Below are 21236 nucleotides of genomic sequence, written 5' to 3'. Positions count from 1 at the left end.
ACAAGACAAGCCTGGATGAAGGATTTGTAATACAGTTGAAAGTGGTTGGAGATACAAGAGACCTTTAGCAATCGATTTCCCCTTTAAGGCAGTGGCATGAAAATAATTACATATAGATAATGTATTTTAATATAGAGGCAATTTCTATTCCCATTTTGAGTTATGAAATTATGTCTGAAAATTAAAGCAATGTTGATTACTTATTCGAATTGCATGCCACAACACACATGTAGAAGATAGTCGTAGGGAGCGGAGAAAAAAACATTTTTTATTATCTCTTGCTCATATACACAAGTTTTTTAATTATACTTTCAATAATACAACTGTCACAACAGCATCCAATTTGGTGTAGTAGTTTTTGAGTGAAGCGGGAACAAATACACAAACAGACAGGTAGACAAATTCAAACTATTATGAGTAATGTCATGTGACAGTTGAAATTCCTGTTGGAAATATTTTAAGTTTCTTTGTACATGAAGGTCCAGAGGCTTTGATATACCAGAGCACCTATAACCTACCACACGAGGGCTATTTGATACGTAGAAATAACAAAGGATTTATTTTATTGAACTGAAAATGCAATATATCAAAATTTCCAAAGCAGTTATTTAATTCTGGATACCTTGGAAGTTTAAAGTTTAGTTTAGAAATAAAGTTTTAAGTACCGTCAGTATAATTAACTCAATCAAAGTCTGTCGATGTCCAATAATCAAGGAATTAATGGAATGTTTCGATTTAAATAGTATTTCTTTGATAATTTCTACAAAAATCAGGAATTTTTTTACTAAACCTTATTTTTCTCCTAGATTCTAATGAACTCTTTGAATTTATTATAACCTGGTATTTTGTCGATATTTGTCCCTTGTTCGTAAAATTGTTGAACATGCGCAGTGTTACGTTACACCACTTACATTTTTCTTATCAATGAAATCCTAACCATTATAGATTCTTGGTTATAAGTGAAAATTCTATTTTCAATCTTAATATATTTATATGAAGGTAAAAATTAAAGTACAAAAAAGTAATAGGTGTATTTTTAATGTACTTTCTGTTGTTTATAGTAGCCTAGTAAATTGTACGACAAAAGTTACGTTAGGTTGTAAATGTGTAAAAAATAATTTGTAAACGTTAAAATTTACATTGTTTTTAATTTCTACGTTATTTATGTTACGTATTTTCTTTATATAATTGAATTCTTGAGTGGAGATCAAAATTGTATTTTCAATCTTATTACGTTGACACGAAGGTAAATGTGATAACAATATTAAGTTCCCTTAGTCGCCTTTTACGATACCTACGAAAGGAAGGGAAAGGAAGCGGTGACGCATTTTAAACCGGAACCACGCGGTTACGCCTTTTTATTAGTTAGGGAAATACTCTTATTAGCAAAAAATATACACAAGTAGATGAGTTTCACAAAAAAGCAACAAATACAAAAGAAGGAACTAAAAAATGCAAGTGGTTTAGTGTTACGGCCATCAATAATATATTAAGATAAAATGTCCGAAAACATTTAAGAAACTTTGTTACTTTTAAAAAAATATTAATTATAAATAATATCCTTGATATTATAATTTATTAAAAGTATAAATTCTAATATTGTGTTTGAACAATAGTAAATAATCATATATAAAAAATGAAGTATACATGAAGTTTTACTCTTTTTACAATTATACTAACTTATTGCCTACTATTTCGTATAGCATATTTACGCATAGTTTCAGAAGTAGTCAAATCAATAATAACCTTTTAGATGTCGTATCAAGATAAAACTGACACTGGATTTTAAGTTGCATCGATCTTAAGATGCATAACTGCGATTACTTCATACAATTTGGTGCACTACTTTTTGCGTAGTGTCGGACAAACAGAGACAACAACAGAAGAGTTATTGGCTGATAGAGTATAATATAGTAAGACGACAAAAATTCCGCCATGGAAAAGTTATTATACAACAGTATACTTCAGGCTGAACTTCCACATATTCTTTGGTTTTGTGGAATCAAAATTAATAGATATAATATTAAATTAGCTATTCGACTTCGATTTGGCCATTAATCTATCAAAAAAATTTGCACATATGATGGGAAAGTCCTGCTCATTTCATTGTCCAGTTTGTGATACCGTCAATGATATGCAACATATACTATTAGAATGTCGTATAAACTCGAAGGAAAGAATAGAATTCATGCGTCACTATAACTCAATTAAATTTAATATTGATCTTTTCTTTTATATTCTATCTTTTATATTCGAAGCATTGGGATCCTTGGTGTCAATACCTATAGTAATGTACAATTCCGTGGCCACCTCGAAGATAAGGTGAAGCTGGCATCCAAAAAACTCGGTGTACTCAATAGAGCGAAGCATTACTTCACGCCGGATCAGCGATTAATACTCTACAAATCGCAAATCCGGCCCCGCATGGAGTATTGTTTTTACTTATGGGCCGGAGCTCCTATATACCAGCTTGAACCCTTCGACTCGTTCCAACGAGCTATGAGAATTATCGATGACCCCAGGCTCACAAGCGGTATCGAACCCTTAAGTCTTAGGAGAGATTTTGCCTTACTCTGCGTGTTCTACCGCTTGTACAACGGCTTGTGCTCAGAGGAATTGTTCAATAAGATGCCCACAGCCACTTCTACCATCGTACGGCTTGCTATCGTTCATCCTCATATCCTACAACTTCAATGGTCGCATACTGCGCGGTTTCAGAGATGTTTCTTTCCACGAACACTCAGGATATGGAGTGAGCTCTTTGGCGAGGTTTTTCCAAGAGCTTACAGCATGGGGTTCTTCAAAAGGGGGGTAAAGAGGTTTCTTAAGGGTCGGCAACGCACGCGTAATACCTCTAGTATTGCAGGTGTTCATAGGCTACGGTAACCACTTACCATCAGGTGGGCCAATGGTGGTAGCAAAATTAGCTAAACTCAAATCAGAAATGTTTAAATATCTCTGTAAATTATTGATGTCCATATTAATTCCTCTCTTTCTGTGTCTAAGGAAAGTAGATAGAATTTTATTTGAGAAATCAGTTCAGGGTACAATAGAGCTGATATATGTACCTGATAACCCTTAAAAATAAAAAATAAAAACTGTATACAATTTAATATAGTGTGCGCTATTAAAATTACACGAAAGTAATAAACTTGTAAGTAGTACCTAGATTATTTGTGTTACAAAGTTCTGAAACGTCTGCGATTGCGTATATTTATTTATCTTCGTATGGAAGTAAATATAATTAAAATTGTTACATAGCAAAACATTTATATTGAATACTGTATTTACAAAGCACGTTTGTGATATTATAAAGTTATCCTTATTTCAATACGTGTAAATACTTTTATTGTTTTAACTATGTAAAGTATTCAGATCAGGGCAATCTTTATCTTTTACAGTAAGTAATTTGGGCAAATATAGTTTGAATGTAACGAAAATAAGAATATCTTTAGTAAAACGTATATGACCAAGTTGCGTATTCGAAAGAAAAAAAATTGTAATAAATTCTAATTAATTAATCTTTTAAATATTAAAAACAATATTTATGAAATATTTGCTATAATTTCGTATCCTGTAATTTCATACAATTGCGTACAATGAAGACTGTATGGTTGTACATACAAGTAGGTACTTACAGCCTCTTCGAAGAGAATTTACAAAATGACCAATAGAATAAATAGAATTTATCACAAATATTAGAGTTCAAATAAACGTAACGTCATTAGTAAAATTAACGTTGTCCTCGGTAGTTAAGGAAAAGATTTCGCAACTTCTGAATACAATAACTTAGATATATTTACTGTCCAGACTTGTCACATCAACGTCGTTGAGAAAAGCCTACAGAGTCAGAAAGAGAGGAAAAAGGAAAAGACAAGAAAAAATAAAGGAATACCTACCAAAAACAGTGAGATTTCATCAAAAGAAAAAGACATAAAAAGATCCAAATCACATAACGTAGTCTCAATACTAAAAAAAATGTGAGATCTAACAGTTAAATCACGTGCATTTTCTTGTTATGACCATTGTAGATTTTTAAGTCCAAATTGTATTTTTAATCCAAAGACATTAAGAGAAAGGTAAATATTGGAGTAGACAAAAGTGTTTCCAAGATTTCTGAAGTTTATGGTAACTATTTAACCCTAGAAATACAAACCCAGTTTTTTTTACCTTTAAACTATAACCCCTGGTAATATTTACCCCTACGGGTTTCTAATCGGTAAAATCCTTCTAAAAGCGGTAATCTGACTCATCAGTAAGTAGTTTTTTTTTTTTACTTTTTCCATGTCAAAGAGAATGGTGAAGAGCAAATTCAATTTTACCAAGATTTAGATGGTAAAAAATCGATTTAGATTGCTAACAGTGCTCAAAAACTGTCAAATATCATTTATTTAATAAACAAAAAACAACTATTCTTCTAAACCGGTTGTTATTTTTAAATTTCAAATGAGATTTCAAAGAGGACACATAATGCTTTGAGAAAAATATACTATCATGATGTCTATTTATTTGGGACTCTGAAAATTGAAACTGATTAATTTAAAAATGTAGTTCAAAGTTTGCCTGGGGTACACATCTTGATGAAAATATTTGTAATTCGTTTCACAACTCAAGCGCTCAACCGAAGCTTGCGAAACGTCTTCTTACGTGTTACACAACAATATGAGCTCTTTTAATTTTATAGCAGCCTGGTATTTCGTCGATATTTACTCCTTGTCCTTAAATGTTTGAACATGCGCATTGCTATATTTACATCACTTTTCCTTATAAATAAAATTGTAATTGTCATAGATTCTTGAGTAAAGATCAAAATAGTATTTTCAATCTTAATACATTGCGAGGAAGGTAACTATTAGAGTACATAAAAATAATAATCGTATTTTTAAGATACTCCAATCGTTTTATAATAGCCTGGTAAATTTTACGGATAAAAAGTTACATTTCCAATTTATTTTAAATTATTATTATTTTATTTTTATATAAAAAAATATACACCAAATTTTTTACACCAAAATAGATGATTCTTGTTTTGCTCCATTTATCGGAGGTATTGTCATGCCGTACTTTTCTTGAAGTCATTCTATGCCACTCGTAATACTTTCGAGTTCCCTTTAACTTCGTTGTCCCGATTTTCTGTGACAAAAAGTCACACACAAAAGGTATAATAACTCCGATATAACTACATTTTTAGATTCAATTACATTTAATTTGAAATTGTAGTTGGGGAATTTTTGTCATTCGCTGACAACGAAATAATCTGCGGTATTTCTAGTAAACACCAGGTTTAAAATTTTGAACACAATTAGTGCTTAGCTTATAAAATAAAGAAAACTTATAACGTGCTGCAATTTTAGTTCCATGTTTTAGATATTTAAACTGATATTAACATTTTTAATTACAGAGTTACTTTTGAAGTGCAGTTCACACAGTTTCTCGTTGTAACGAGACTTAGATGAAAAATGGTCAATAGAATAAATGTCAGTTAGAAATGTTAGTTTTGAATTAAACTGCATTTATAGTGGCATTAACTATCTACTAATGTTTATTAGTAGATCATTTTAAGTTGCATAAAAAAATTAATAAATTTAATGTTCACCTCAGTATTAGAAAGGAGTAGTTCTATTTTTCCTGTAATATTCAAATTAAGTTTTATATAAGTATTGTTACTCTTTCAGGATTTTTTCTTCATAAACTTTATATATAAGGCAGTGATATATCTTTTTTTAACATCATTAGACAAATATTTTCTGTACCTATTTTAGAATTTCTAGCAATACATCTTTTATTTAATTGTATCTTTTGCAAAAATATGTAAAACTATTCCAAATTTGAAGTTGATGGCATATCTTTGTTTCTATTGTCGAACATGCGCAGTGCTACATTTACACCATTGTCTTATGCCTGGGTAGAGTGACAAAATTGTATTTTAGATCTTAATACATTGAGAGGAAAGTAAAAGTTAGAGTAGACAAAAGTAATGATTGCATTCTTTAAAGTTTATAACAGCCTAGTAAATTGTTTTGGACAAAAGTTTATTCGGTTGTAAATGTAATAAATATTTTACACCAAAATAGACTGCGGTGTCTACCGTGTTTTACCACCTGTAGCTTTGTGCCTGAATTTTTTGTAACCAAGAAAACATAATAATAAATTTAAAATTAAAGAACTATTACAACTCAAATTTCTTTATTTTATAAGTTTAAGAACATAAATATGCTATCGAGTTTTTAACCATAATTATAGCCCATAATAAATAATTCTGAATTGCAATATACATAATTAGTATCAATTTTATATAACAAATACAATGAACATATTCGTAACTGGACATTTTATCTTATATTTATGTACGGAATCCTTGGCGTGTGAATTGAACTCACGTCTGACGATTACTTTTTACTTTTATAATTCTTGTGCGTCAACTAGAGATTTTCTGAATTTGTCAATTTAATTAACAACTGACGTTTCTAAATGATTCTATTTATTCTATTGTAATGGACAATAGAATAAATGGAATCATTTAGAATAATTTAATAATTTTCAAAAAGACGAAATTTCATTAGATAAGTAAGTTCTTGTTTATATGAACATAGGTAGCACAGATAATGAATAATTTTACAAACCGACTGTTTATAAAATTCAAATACCTAACTCAATTTAGCCTCCTACAAGATCGCAGCGAAAAATTGTATGAACTGCATTACAAAAGTAACTTTTTATATGCATATGTATTATATTATAGAATTACAAAGTTACCGATTCAGTTTGAGTATCTAGAAAACTGAAATTGCGGTATGTTTTAATTTTCCTTTACTTTATAAACTAAATTAATTAATTGTGTTTAAAATGTGAAGTTTATGTGTTACCTAAAAGTACCGTGGAATTTCGATGATCGGTAAATAAGTGTGTCAGTGACAAAATTTGGAAGTAACAGTTCTGAAACTTTAATATTATTTGGGAATAGTATAACTAGTTTATTTTACTAGCTTTATCTACGACGAAGTTACAGGGGGCTTGACAATGTTATGGCTCCGAGAAAGGGATAGCATGGCAACTTTCGACAAATCGAGCAAAAAACATTTCGTGTAAGCCACATTACATTTTACAATCGAACGTAACAGTTTGTCCGTACAATATACCAGGCTACTATAAACGACAGAAGTATCTTCAAAATACTTTTATCCACTCTAGTTTTTACTTTCCTCTCAATATATTAAGATTGAAAATACAATTCTTTACCCAAGCATAAGGAAATGGAAATACTGCGCATGTTCAAGTACAATTTGGAATACATTTATAGGGTTTCCTATATGAAATGAATATTAGTTTTTGATTTTACAATCCGAATTTTCTTATTTTTTATTACAACTGAAGTTAAAACTTAAAGAAACTGAAACGGTGCTCATTAGAAACATCATATTTTTCTATAATATTAACATTTACCCTTCTAAATATAGAATTACAGTAGTAATTACCTATTTTAGATTTTTCGCTTCATAATCTTTCTAAATAAGTTTACTTCTATTCCATTTTTAGATAAGTTACACGAGGTTATTGTTTTATACTAATATTTAAGAGGAGGTTATTGTTTTTGCTTCACTTATAAACTTTATGAACATATTGCTAGATTTTCTTAAACTACTGTGTAAATGTAATTACTATGGAAATTAATAATGCCTGAAATAAAAATCAGAGAGCTCTTACTATGTTAGATGTAAAAGCGTCGCATTAGATCCCATCGAAAAAGAACGTAAAAACAGAAATTACGGACTAAAAACTTAAAGCTATCCATTAATTGCTTATAGACAGAGCATGCATTTTTGCATGCATTTCCAAAAAGATAGGACATTAAATCTTTCAAGAACAGAGTACGTTCCTTCTAAAATAGCTTGCAATACGCCTGCAATTTCTCTGACATGGTGGGTGCCTATGGGCAGTGGTAATCACACAAAGGCACTCACATTATATTATTAAAAAAAATGCGGCATATTTGCTGTGCAGTAGGTAATATCGCGGCGTATAATATCTCCGCGTTTACAAACTTAATGTATTTAATGTGTAATAAATAAATTAAATATACATTATAATAATATGAATGTATACTATTCCGCCGGTCAAGCGTGTCAACTACTTGGCTACTAATACTATTAAGCGTGGCACCCCCCCCCCCATTAAATGAAAATTTAATGTAAATGAAGAAGATAAATAAATCAATAGCTAAAATAGATTAATGAGAGCTTTGACGTTGTTATAAATAAGGGGGTTAGAATAATACCCACTGTAATTTCTAAAGGTCAGGTTCGAATAATTTAAAGATAATAAATTTAAAGATTTCTTTTTTTATGAAGGCTGCATATCGATATACAATCAAGATTAATTATATAATCAACCTTGATTATGAAACTTTTTAACAGGATAAGGATTAGTTATCATGTGAATCGAGCTTTCTACAGGTGAAAGAATTTTATAATCAGTTATGAATTTATCCAGTACAAATAAACATACAAAAAATCATATTTGACTTTGACTTTAAATTAGTTTTGACGGCGCCAAACGACGAAAAACAGTCAACATCCATTTCATGTCGGCAATTTTACATCTCGTAATATTTACGAGGTAAAATGTGTTACATGAAACCTCAGCGCTCATTTCGGGATTCGGCGCTCATTTTAGATCTCATCCCCGACCACGCCGGCCCCGACCACACCATCCTTTAAGAGCGGTACTGTACATACGACGATTAGATTCGGAGATTTTGAAATGTTTTTTGCAATTTGTTTTAATAGCGCGAAATTGGCATTTGTAATCCGTGTTTTTCCGGTAATGTTGTAACTGTTTGGATGCCTTCTTATATTGATGAATAAGGAGTTTTAGCAATATAGACGATATAAAAGCTTTTTATGAGAATGGCCAGTTATTTTACTTTTTTCTTATATTAGAAATATTAACATTATCTAACAATTTTTTTAGTACATAAGTATGTTTAATATTCCGACAAGAAGGTTTGTAATATTTATCGAGTGATTTAAGTACTACAGTAAGATACTTGTGAGTTCATGTAAATTTCACAAATTTTATAAAAAAAATTCATGTTATGTATTTTTTTGTAATTAAAATAATTCCTTTGTGTTCTGTTTGGTTTTTACATCTTTATATAATTAGGATATAAACGTATAACTAGAAAGATACGTAAGAAAATAAATTTAACAAGATGTGAAGTGGTCATGTTTTTTTTGTTTTTTTTTTCCTCCATATTAATTTAATTTTTTTTAGAGTCGCTTTATTTATATACAGACATATGTAAGTAGATATAACAGATTTAATAATACTAGAAATTAAATATATTAGGGTGAAGGATATGATAAGAAATGTATTAATAATTAATGATAGCAAGAAATTATAATATAAATAGAAGCAACAGATATGTATGTCTATTGATTCCATTATCATGTTTTTGTTTCAACGGTTAATTGTCCACTGCTGGGCATAAGCCTTCCCCATAAGGGAAGTTTAGCCAATAGTTGCCACCCTTGGCAGACGGCTTGGTCAGTCTTTTAGAGAGATTTTAAGAGGGACGCTGCTGCCTATCTCTTGCCTTCCCTTTGTCGCCTCTTACGACACCCACGGGAAAAGAAGGGGTGGTCCATTCTATACCAGGGCACACACGGCATTATTTTACATACATACATATCTGTCACGCCTGTCTCCTATTAGGGTAGGCAGAAACAATGGAACGTCAAATGGTATCATCACTACACTTTAATTATTTTCTTTAAGTTAAATTTCCATAGGCTATTCTATCCACATCCATCTTTAATACTATAATCTAATACATATTACTTTTACAAAGGTGTACCATTAATTATTTAAGCCGAAGAAAATACTTGATAGAATAATTTTTTTCTACTTATTTAAGTGAGTGGACAAATACAAACAGTGTCGTCAGACTTACAAAGTTACTGATGACTTTTCCAAGCACAGAAAATTCCATTCCTACAAACTATTAAACATAAGTAACAAATACACACAGAATCTATTAGCTTACTGATTGTTAAGAAAATAAATCCTCACAAGAAGCTAGGTGTAGGTTTGGAGACTGTATGTAAACTAACCGTGTTCGAGGCGTAGAATGTAACACGAAATTAAAAGGAAACTGTTGAAAAAATCGTGGGATGCGTGCAAAAGGAATGTCAAGACTAACCGCAAATTTACGTGATCCTATTGGTGGAACGTAGCTTCCACATAAGAATTTTCATGTTCACATGTCGAATGATAACATCATCCGTTATTAGTGACGTTTTGCACGAAAGCCGTATATCAAAAAGTTTTGTTATAAATATGAGTATATATTTTTTTTTTATCGTCACGCTTCGATATTGTATTGTATTTGAATAGGGTTTCGGTTGCAAATTATATTTTTCATATATCATTTATTCTGACATTGTTATGCTATATTGTAGGTAAAGTTTTAGTTTTAAAACCTTAGTTATGTTAAGAAGAGATCTTTGTCTAACGATAATAGTGCTCTTTTTTATCTGTGCGTTACCTAGCAACTTGTTTAGTTAATGTTCTGTCGAAACAAAAAAATACTTTCACTACAAATATACGTACTAATATTCTATCTTAAATCTATTACATTTCCTGTTTCCTTTGATTTCTTAAAGAGTTAAACTCAATGTACAATCTCAATATGAAAACAAAAAAGTTAAAAGAGAACAACAAAATGTGAAGCCATAATGTCTAATAGTCGATAAACAATTTGAAAAATCTCTATTTAGTGCATTATTATTAAACATACTTATAGGCAAAGCACCTAGCCATATCAATCTGGAAATATAATAGAAGTCCTTGGAAATAAATAGCCTTTTTAGGCTACTGAGGTGGTAAACAAGCATTCGGCCCATGTAATAAATAATATGCGATTATAATAGTCTACGAATGTCTGTAACACATTAGATGCACTTTGCCAATACAGAAAAGATCTTCCCTTTTTTTGATAAATCAACATGTCTTATTATCATTACAGCTAAGTATAATGTAAACAAATAACTAAAATTTTGCATTAGGTAGATATTATTGAAATATGAAAATCATATTTTTTTATGCAACTTAGAATGGCAAACAAGCTGACGCCTTACCTGATGGAAAGTGGTAGCTGTCGCCTATAAACATGAGCAGTAACATGGACATAACAGAATATACTGTTTCGCTCATGATATCTCCCATGCGTTGCCATTGCTGAGGACTCAGATGTTATTCCTCTGTACCCTGTAAATTCACTGCCATATCCCACCCTTCACACCGAAACACAGCAATGCAAACACAACGGTAGAAACACGAATGGGACAGAGGTGCCCAAACAAACGAATTTTGACAAAGTCTACCTCTGGTCCCTCATATTCCCAATAACTATTATATGACTGAAAGAGTTCAAAGTAGGCAGGCTTTGAACCCATAACGTCTATTCCAGTACTCTTACCGGTGTAGCTACCATTCCATTGACGCTCATCTCGAAATCAACATTCACAATTTTTGTATTAATTATGCGAAAGTGAGTTTGTTTATTTGTTAACTCATAGCACTTTAACCGATCACTATGACATTTGGTATACGTGTATTGTATGCGATGAAGAAGGATATAGGCTACTTTTATCCCGGTCAATGACCAATTACGCGATAGAATTCGCGGGTAGAGTATAGTTATATCATCCTTTTTTAAAGCACGATAATAAGATATGATAATACAGTTTATTTATATTCTTCCTTGTTCTCTTTCTTTTTTTTTTGGAAATTTAAAACAAAATTAAATAGAATAAAATTGTTAAGGAAACAGAACACACAGATAGAGCGGAAAATATTAAAAAATTCGTAAAACTCGCACGATTAATTATTGATTGTTATTGTCAAAGAATAGAACATTAATTGTATTGGGACCGTTCAGGAAGGTCTTATAAAATACTCAATAAAAAACATTTTAAATATACAGATACCTACCTTCATTTCTGGATTCATCTTGGTAGATTTAACAACTGATCCGTACCAAAAATTTAAAAATCAAACAATTGTAAATTACAGATTAAAATAAAAGTGCACGCACATAAATCACAGATCGTAAACAAAGTGCACATACGAAATGTTGGATTAATTAAAAACATAAGGCAGACACAAACATATAAGGCGCTATCCCATTTCCGTATGTTCCGGGGGTTGGTAACGAAATGTTTTTTCTCCAGCCAGTCAACTCATTCGTGTCAATTCCATGCCATGACATGTTCGATGGCAGCTTTACATAAAATAGGGTAATTTACTTACAAACAAATTACTATTGCGTGGCCGCAATGAAAGTTAACTCTTTTTATTGAGAACAGAAATGAGAATAGCAATTGATAGTAATCTCGATGTCGCATTTAATACAATGTAATGGAGTCATGAGAATTCTAGTTTTAAATAGAAGCATTTAGTAGCCGGATAGCAGCTTTGCAAGTGAGTATGTTTGAAGTTACTTTAAGCTTTTAAAAATTATTAAAATAGCGTGTAAGTAAGATCACCTGATTTGTATCAACTTTACGGTAGTTCTTGTTACTGTAGTAGTTATTGTTCTTTAACTTTTAAAATAAACGAACGTCCAGCAAATACCTTTTATTTTATGAAACTTAATATCAAATGATTACAAATCAAAGACACTAACTTAAATAAAAACTAAAGCTTTTATTAGAAAAACTCGTGTGTATTTTAAAAGTGACATACTTTTTAAATATAAATATATAAATTGGTTCACTGTGTATGTAATTTCGCGGAACTTTGGTGACTTTTGAACAGAAACCACTTTGAGAATCACTGCTTTACAAGTCACTGTTTTTCAATGTTCCGCGAGTGAACAAGACGATAGACACTGAATGCGCTTGACCGATACCCTAAAACTTAAGATATGTTAATTGTATGATAACATTTAAAGCTTTTAACTTGCTAACTCAGAAATCTTTGTTTTGCCCCTTACGGCTATTTACCGGATCAGTTTTAGTTTTGCAGTCCAATTTTAACTATAACTTATAGCCCAAAATAACAAAATTACGACTTGCAGTAATAATAATAACAACAGCAGTATCAATAACAATAACTTTTGATGTCTATTTTGTATAAAATCTTGGAGAAAGTGAAATGGATTTGGGGAAATTTGAATATTTACTATATGTAATATTACTTCCCAAAAAAGGATGTAATATTTATTTGATGGATGGAGTCTTGCGAGCGACTAATTATTAATACTAATTGAACTTCTAATATATTACTGCGATATTACAAAAAAAAAATTTTTTTTTGACAATTAAAAGTTTTTTTAAATTGCTGATTTATTGTGCAAAGGTTTGTGGCCATGTATGATCTTTTTCCTATATTTATATATGTTTTTTTTTTGTTTATTCTACCATAACTTCGATATCCCTCAACAGATTTGAATTACATCAACCCGAATAAGACTGGCCGCTTATATTATTTTTAAAAATTATTTATCTTTGACAGGTCATTTGCTTTTTTATCTTGCAGAGCAACTTGTACTTGTTATTATTGTTCGTAAGATAACTTAGTTTGTATACAAGAGTAAATTCTAATAATAATCTTTTGTAGGTGGTAGAGCCACGCTGTAATACCATATGGTATTGCAGCATGAATGGGCCGGCTCGACCGGGGAAGTACCACACCCTCACAGAATACCGACGCTAAGTGGCCGCACTTTTAGTGCGACCACATTCCGTATGGTGAGTGAGGGAGTCCGGAGGCCCATCCTATACCCATCCCCTTCCTTATCCTAAAATCCTCCCCCAACTCCGTCCCCCCATCTTTCAATACCATGGCAGTGGAATTTAAAAAAAATAACGTACCCCAGGGAGGTACCAGCAGCCATGTTGCTGGAGAATCCTCCCTCGAGCAACCACGCTCGGGCTGCCCTGCGTATTCTGGGGGGGGCAAAATTCCGCTCTATGGGACCAAGGGCAAACAGAGCAAGACTTCTGCGGCATCCCCTTTGCTCAATGTGAGCCTCTGTAATATTAGGGGAATTCATTCAAACCTGAACGCTGTCCACCACCACCTAGAAACGGCGCGGCCGGCATTGCTCTTCCTCACGGAGACACAGATATCCCCTCCTAACGAAACATCATACCTGACCTACCCGGGGTATAAGCTTGAACATTGTTTTGTTTCGCGTGCCGGTGTATGTGCGTATGTCAGAGAGGATATCTGCTGTCGACGCCTTGGGACTCTTGAAGGTACGGACCTGTCCATTCTATGGCTGCGCGTAGATTGCAATGACCATCCCCGCATCTATGCGTGCCTATACAGGTCCCACAGCGGTAACACTGAAACCGACCAACTAATTGAGCACGTCCAAATGGCTACAGATTCCCTGCTTGAGCAGATTCCTTCCGCTGAAGTCGTGATTGTTGGCGACTTTAATGCCCACCATGCCGAATGGCTTGGTTCGCGTACAACCGACTATGCGGGAAGATCTGTTCATGACTTTGCTTTGGCTTATGGTCTGACACAGCTTGTTTCCTCGCCTACGCGAATCCCTGATGTGTTGGATCATTCACCTTCACTGCTGGACCTTCTGCTGACCACCCACCCAGACAACTATGTGATCTCCGTCGAAGCCCCGCTTGGATCGTCGGATCACTGTTTGGTGCGGAGCGAAGTGCCTCTTACGAGTCCGACTTCACCTCGTTCTACGGGTAGACGTCGCATTTGGCACTACAGGTCGGCGGATTGGGATGAGATGCGGATTTTTTTCGCATCTTACCCATGGAGGCAGGTTTGCTTCACACTGGATGATCCCGACGCCATTGCCGATTCCATTGCTGATGTGGTGCTTCAGGGAATGGAATTATTTATTCCTAACTCTGTGGTGCCCGTCGGCGGGAAATCCCAGCCCTGGTATGGAGCCTCCTGTAGAACAGCATCTCGTCTGAAACAGGAGTGCTTCCTAACCTGGGCTAAAGGTGTGGCGTCGCGAGATCCTAACACCAGTGCTCTTAAAAAGAAGTATAACTCTGCCTCTAGGTCTTTCAAAAGAGTTATAGCCACAGCGAAGTCAGAGCATATTAGTAGAATTGGCAAGAGACTGGCTAGTTTGCCCTCTGGGACTCGAGCTTTCTGGTCTCTTGCCAAAGCTGCACAAGGGAATTTCTGTAAGTCATCTTTTCCACCTTTGCGCAGGGAGGATGACTCGTTGGCCCAGAACGCTAAAGAAAAGGCCGATCTTCTTGGATCCATCTTTGCGTCAAACTCGACATTGGATGACGGGGAGAAACCACCACCGACCATCACGTGTTGTAGGAGCTCTATGCCTGACATTAAATTCACGCATAGCTCAGTGCGTAGAGCACTTTTCTCTCTCGAAATCCATAAGTCGAGTGGGCCTGATGGTATTCCTCCAATTGTGCTTAGGACGTGCGCACCAGAGTTGGCTCCGGTTCTTACGCGTCTTTTTCGGCTTAGCTACTCATCGGGCATAGTCCCAAAGTTTTGGAAGACTGCTCTGGTGCATCCGATCCCTAAAAGGAGATCGCTCAGATCCAGCTAACTATAGGCCCATAGCTATCACTTCCTTATTCTCGAAGGTTATGGAATCCATCATTAACCGTCAACTGCTCCGGTACCTAGAAGAGCACCGGCTGATCTGTGATCGCCAGTATGGCTTTCGACAGGGACGTTCGGCCGGTGATCTTTTAGCTTACTTAACACACCGATGGGCAGTGGCAATCGAGAGTAAGGGAGAGGCCTTAGCAGTTAGTCTGGATATTGCGAAGGCCTTTGATCGGGTGTGGCATAGAGCGCTGCTTTCAAAGCTACCTTCATTTGGGTTGCCTGCGAGACTGTGCATTTGGGTCGCCAGTTTTCTCAAGGAACGTAGCATTAAGGTCGTAGTCGACGGTGCATGCTCTGATTTAAAACCTTTGAATGCTGGTGTCCCGCAAGGCTGTGTACTATCTCCGACTCTGTTTCTTCTGCATATCAATGATATGTTACAGATAAGTAATATTCATTGCTATGCGGACGACAGTACAGGAGATACATTATATACCGGTCATGCAAAGATCTCGCGGGCACATACCGATGAGTGCCGGAATAGACTTGTGTCTGAAATCGAAACTTCACTCCATCAAGTTTCGATCTGGGGTGAACAAAATCTTGTCCAATTTAACCCCAAAAAGACACAAGTCTGCGCGTTTACCGCAAAAAAGACGCCGTTTGTCGTATCTCCTCACTTTCAGGGCACTTCCCTTGATAAAAAGTCAAGTCTAGGAATTCTGGGCGTTGATATATCTTGCGACGTCCAGTTTTGCGGTCATCTGGAGGAGAAGGCTAAGATAGCTTCCAAAAAGTTAGGAGTGCTCAATAGGGTGAGACGATATTTCATGCCAGAACACCGCCTGAAATTATATAAAGCCCAAGTCAGGCCGCATATGGAATACTGTTCTCACCTGTGGGCAGGAGCGCCACAGTACCAACTCCTTCCGTTAGACCGCATTCAAAGTCGGGCGGCTCGAATTATCGATAGTCAACGCCTTACTGTCCGACTTGACCCATTGAAACTGCGCAGAGATGTTGCGTCTCTGTGCATCTTCTACCGAATTTATCATGGGGAGTGTTCTGAGGAATTGTTCGGATTGATACCTGCTGCTGATTTTCACCACCGTACAACCCGCCACAAACTAAAGTTTCATCCCAATCATCTGGACGAGTGGCGGTCTTCCACCGTGCGTTTTTCAAGGCACTTTCTTCCACGCACAACCATTCTTTGGAATCAACTTCCAGCAGCAGTATTTCCGAACCGATACGACAACATAACCTTCAAGAAAAGAGTATATTCCTTTTTAAAAGGCCGGCAGCATACCTGCAATGCCGCTGGTGTTGTGGGTGATCATGGGCGGCGGTAGTCACTTACCATCAGGTGAGCCGCATGCTCGTTTGCCCCCTGTGTTGTAAAAAAAAAAAAAAAAAAAATCTTAATAGAATACAGTTATAACATAATTTGATCAAACCCGTACAACTTTTCCTGCATAAACAATAACTTACCTACAAAGGTTCGTCCTTTCAAGTATTTGTTTGGGAAACTTGACTTTCTAATTGTTTCGAATAGTTTTAAAGTGATAGCTATTTACAAACAGAAACTTGTATTGGAATTATGTTTCATCACAACTGCAGAAGCTTCATATAAATAAACAATAAATTAACAGCAATATTTCGGAACAGATAAGACATTGAAACATTCAAGAGAAGAGCATAACGCACCTTCTTAAAAGGCCAACAATAAATCTGTAATTTGCCTGCGTTGTTTTGGGCAGCGCTATTTACTTACCATCTGGTAAGCTACACGCTTGTATGGCTCCTGTATTATAAAAAATGTGATAGTCTATCAAGATGTTTGTTACTTAAGTTTGCTTAAATGGCTGCGTTGACAGAACTGACTCACGTGTCATGAAACCTTATTATAACTTTGTCTGTTCGTCCGTTAATCACATCTTAATAATATATATATATATATATATATATATATATATATATATATATATATATATATATATAACTTAATGTACATTTACTCTTGTCATTCAAGAGATTGTTTAGTGTGTAATAATCTTTGTTAAATAAATGTTTTTAATAACGGTTTTAAATATAAATAGTCTTATAGGTATAATAATATTAAATGTATGTTATGAATAGTCCAATGATAGCCCTATAGAGGTTTTGACTGATTAAAGCAATGAAGAGTAGAATTTTTATTATTATTATTTGAATTTAAAGAAATTAACTTATTTTGCTTTGGTGTACCTTGTTTATGTGTTTTGTAGTTCGATACATTGCGTTTCTATTATGTTACTGTTAAATAAAATTAGATACATAGAGTAAATTAGCATGATTGGCAATAGAGTGCTAACATTTAAATACAACATAGTGTCAAAAAAAAACCAAGATATTGGATATATTAATTCATTTTGAAAAATGCTTATAAAAATGGTCGGCTGACCTATATTTTTTTTCATATATTTAATAAAATCCTGAAAGTTATTTTTTGATAATATAATACATATAAAGATTTGATAAGTCACTAATTACAAGTAATAATTTTTAGGTACAGTAAGGTTATACGTCAATCGAAATTCAAATCTAATTAAAAACAAATGCAATTTTTTGAAGTATTTCCTTACTAAAGCAGGTGCCATACAGAAAATAAGACTTCATTAATACATGCCCACTATCTGTATCCTATAAAATGACATTTCACAACCAGTGTGCCACTATACTATACCTCAGTATTCTCTTCATCGTCCTCTGTAGTATTATTGTCATATTTCACAAACGCAAAACGTAGCTGATTTTCAAAATTTTCGCGGGCCTCTGCTTTTTCTTTAGCACTTAACTTATCCATTGTCAAATATAATCACTTTCTGTTATTGTATTTAACATAAACTCATTATTCTACGTACACAAAATTAATATTTATAATTAATAATCATTTTTTAATTTATAAATTGACATGCTGCCAGTACGCGTGATAATTTTACTTTTTCTATTATTTAAAAAGTTGAAATTGGTACGATTGGCTATTTTTTCTATATTTAAATTTCGAATTTCATTTACACATATGTTATCACGTGTTCTATATTCAAGTTTGGAAGTTTTGCGAACTTGTTCACACGCTCACCATTTCAAAGATATAAGAATATGGTATGAATTATATTTTGTGCCCACTTTCGTTGGCAGCTAACGTGCAACGTGTAAAATTATTGATAAAACAAGTCGAGGTGTTAGCACGTGTCGGGACCGCGAGTGGTACGTGTTCATATAGTCATTAACGGAATTTATCATTCTTAACAGAGAACTTTTCTATTCGTTCCAAACTTAGCCAAGGTTATTAATTTACTGATTTTTTTATAGTTAGATATATAAGTTGTTTTCATCACTTATAGCACACAAATAACAACAGATGTAGATACTTACGCAAAAAAAAATACATATACAAAAAAAAGGAAAATACATAAAAGAAATAAGATAATTTTTCATTTCGTAAGTGTGGCATAGTAACACAGAATGGTCACAACTCAGTTTATTGCTTTGCCCTCTGAAGAACAAAACACTGATAAAAGTCATCCGATAGATTCCCTGACAAAAAATAAATAAATGATAACATTTTTATTTACATCCTAAGTTGATGGATGTAGCGTGTAACCATTTACGTTTTACCTAGACCGAACGTATGTAGTTTTAATATGCAAATTTGGACTGATATTTGGTTGATGTGTATTCTTTGTAAAGTTTTCTGTGCAAATATATTTAAGTATGAGCTAGGCGGTATCGCTTGCACGATAGATACTACCATGTCATTTACATTTTTAAACTAAATTTTTTTAAGGTCTGGTGTACTTATTACAAATCTTATGGATTATTATTTAAATATACGAGATTTGGAGATTAGAAATAAAGGTAAAATTAAATATAGCGGATAAGTTGATAAACTTTCTTTAAGTCATATCAATAGGCGCAATCCGATCCAGGCAGTGCAAGTTTACCTTTAAAACAAACTGTTTTAATAAAATCTAAAATAATTAAAGTAAAATACAATATGATATATACCTATTTATGAATAAAAAATTATTTTACGACGCCAAATAAATTATATATCCTTTAAATTTTGCATTTTGTTCAAAAATGTTGCATTTATTTAAAAAAATAGTGTTTTAATATATCATTGCTACTATAAATTTACAATGTATGTGTCCCAGCACTGAATAGGCCCTTTATTTTTCATAAATGTCGTAAGAGGCGACTAAGGGAACTTTATGGTTAATGGGTGGGCAGCAATGTCCCTCTTAAAACATCACCAAAGGATAACTGCAGTTGCCAACAAGCCTGCTAAATGTGGCAACTACTGACAAAACCCCTCCTTATGGAGGAAGGTTTGTTCAGTACTGGACAGTTAACAGCTAATATAAAAATTAATGTCAATAAATATAAGACTATGAATAACAGGTATTTATTTATAACACGAAGTACTTGTGTTGTAACGTGCAAAGAAAATAAATCTCCATTAAATACATTATTAACTTATTTATCCGCATTTAATGCCAGTGCTAATATTAAAGCTCCTCTCGAGTTAAACGAGGGATTTTCGAGCATACCTACAGCTTACGAAGATTAGCATCATAGGCATGTTCATTTTATGTTTATCTTTTTAACTCAATCAAATTAATGTACAAATAAAAATTAAATTGTAAGCATTCGTTGATGAGCGCGTTAGAAAAAAATATCTGAATTGATTACACAAATTCCTTTTTTTAAGTTCGTACAAATTAATCCGATTGAGGATTTTTAGGAAAGAAAAAGAAATTAGAATTTATACAGGCTAACGACTGTATTGTCGGGTCGATTACATATCGAGTAATTTATACCTTTTACCTATTAATCCGTCGTAAAATAAAAAAAAAACATTTATTAAAAAGTGTACTAAGAATGTCATTTTTTACCCTAGATTTCTTTTGAGCTTACTTATACAGTAATTTCATCGTGGAAGAACTAGAAAAACTTGAAAACGTGTTTTTTTTTTAATTTATTTATACTAGGCATAGATTGATAATAGCTACTTTCTACCATTGTACGGCTCGCCATCGACAGGGAGTTCATCCTCATGTCCTACAGCCTCAATGGTCGCGTACTGCGCGGATTCGGAGATGTTTCCTCCCACGAACACTCAGGTTGTGGAATGAGCTTCCTGCCGAGGTTTTCGCAAGAGACTACACCATGGGGTTCTTCAAAGGAGGGGTAAAGAGGTTTCTTCAGGGTCGGCAACGCACGCGTAATGCCTCTGGTATTGCGGGTGTTCATAGGCTACGATAACCACTTATCAGGTGGGCCGTATGCTTGTTTGCCACCTCAGTGGTATAAAAAAAAAGTATCTCGAGGAGGAGAAAGTGAATCGTTTTCTCTATTCTCACTAATCCCGTATTATTGGAATACTTGAAATGTAGCTTCTACTATTTCTGTGATTCTCACACGCGCGACCTTCGCTCTAACAACTCTCTTGCTCTCTCTATTTCACTTCACCGTTCTGCTTTTTTAAATCCTTCACAATTGAGGTCTAACGACTCTGGAATGTGCTACCCATTGACCTAATGTAAATGGGTGCATGCATTTCAGAGCCGTGATTTACTTTAAAAAAAATCTACGAATATCTTGTGAAA

General features: G+C 33.7%; 1 protein-coding gene across 1 annotated transcript in view; it reads right to left on the bottom strand.

The window, feature by feature from the left end:
- LOC113518865 (dynein axonemal heavy chain 5) overlaps positions 1-18688 on the bottom strand; it is an 88203-nt gene extending 69515 nt beyond the window's left edge. The window contains exon 1 of the mRNA XM_052895472.1: positions 18308-18688. Coding sequence (XP_052751432.1) covers positions 18308-18427 — 120 coding nt within the window. The 5' untranslated portion in view covers positions 18428-18688. The remainder of the gene's footprint in view (positions 1-18307) is intronic.
- Positions 18689-21236: the final 2548 nt, after the last annotated feature.

This window comes from Galleria mellonella, unplaced genomic scaffold (assembly GCF_026898425.1).
Source record: "Galleria mellonella isolate WM207_F2 unplaced genomic scaffold, CSIRO_AGI_GalMel_v1 utg28, whole genome shotgun sequence".
Taxonomy (NCBI): Eukaryota; Metazoa; Arthropoda; class Insecta; order Lepidoptera; family Pyralidae; genus Galleria; species Galleria mellonella.
Note: the sequence above shows the minus strand (reverse complement) of the source record. Positions and strands in the feature narration are given on the sequence as shown.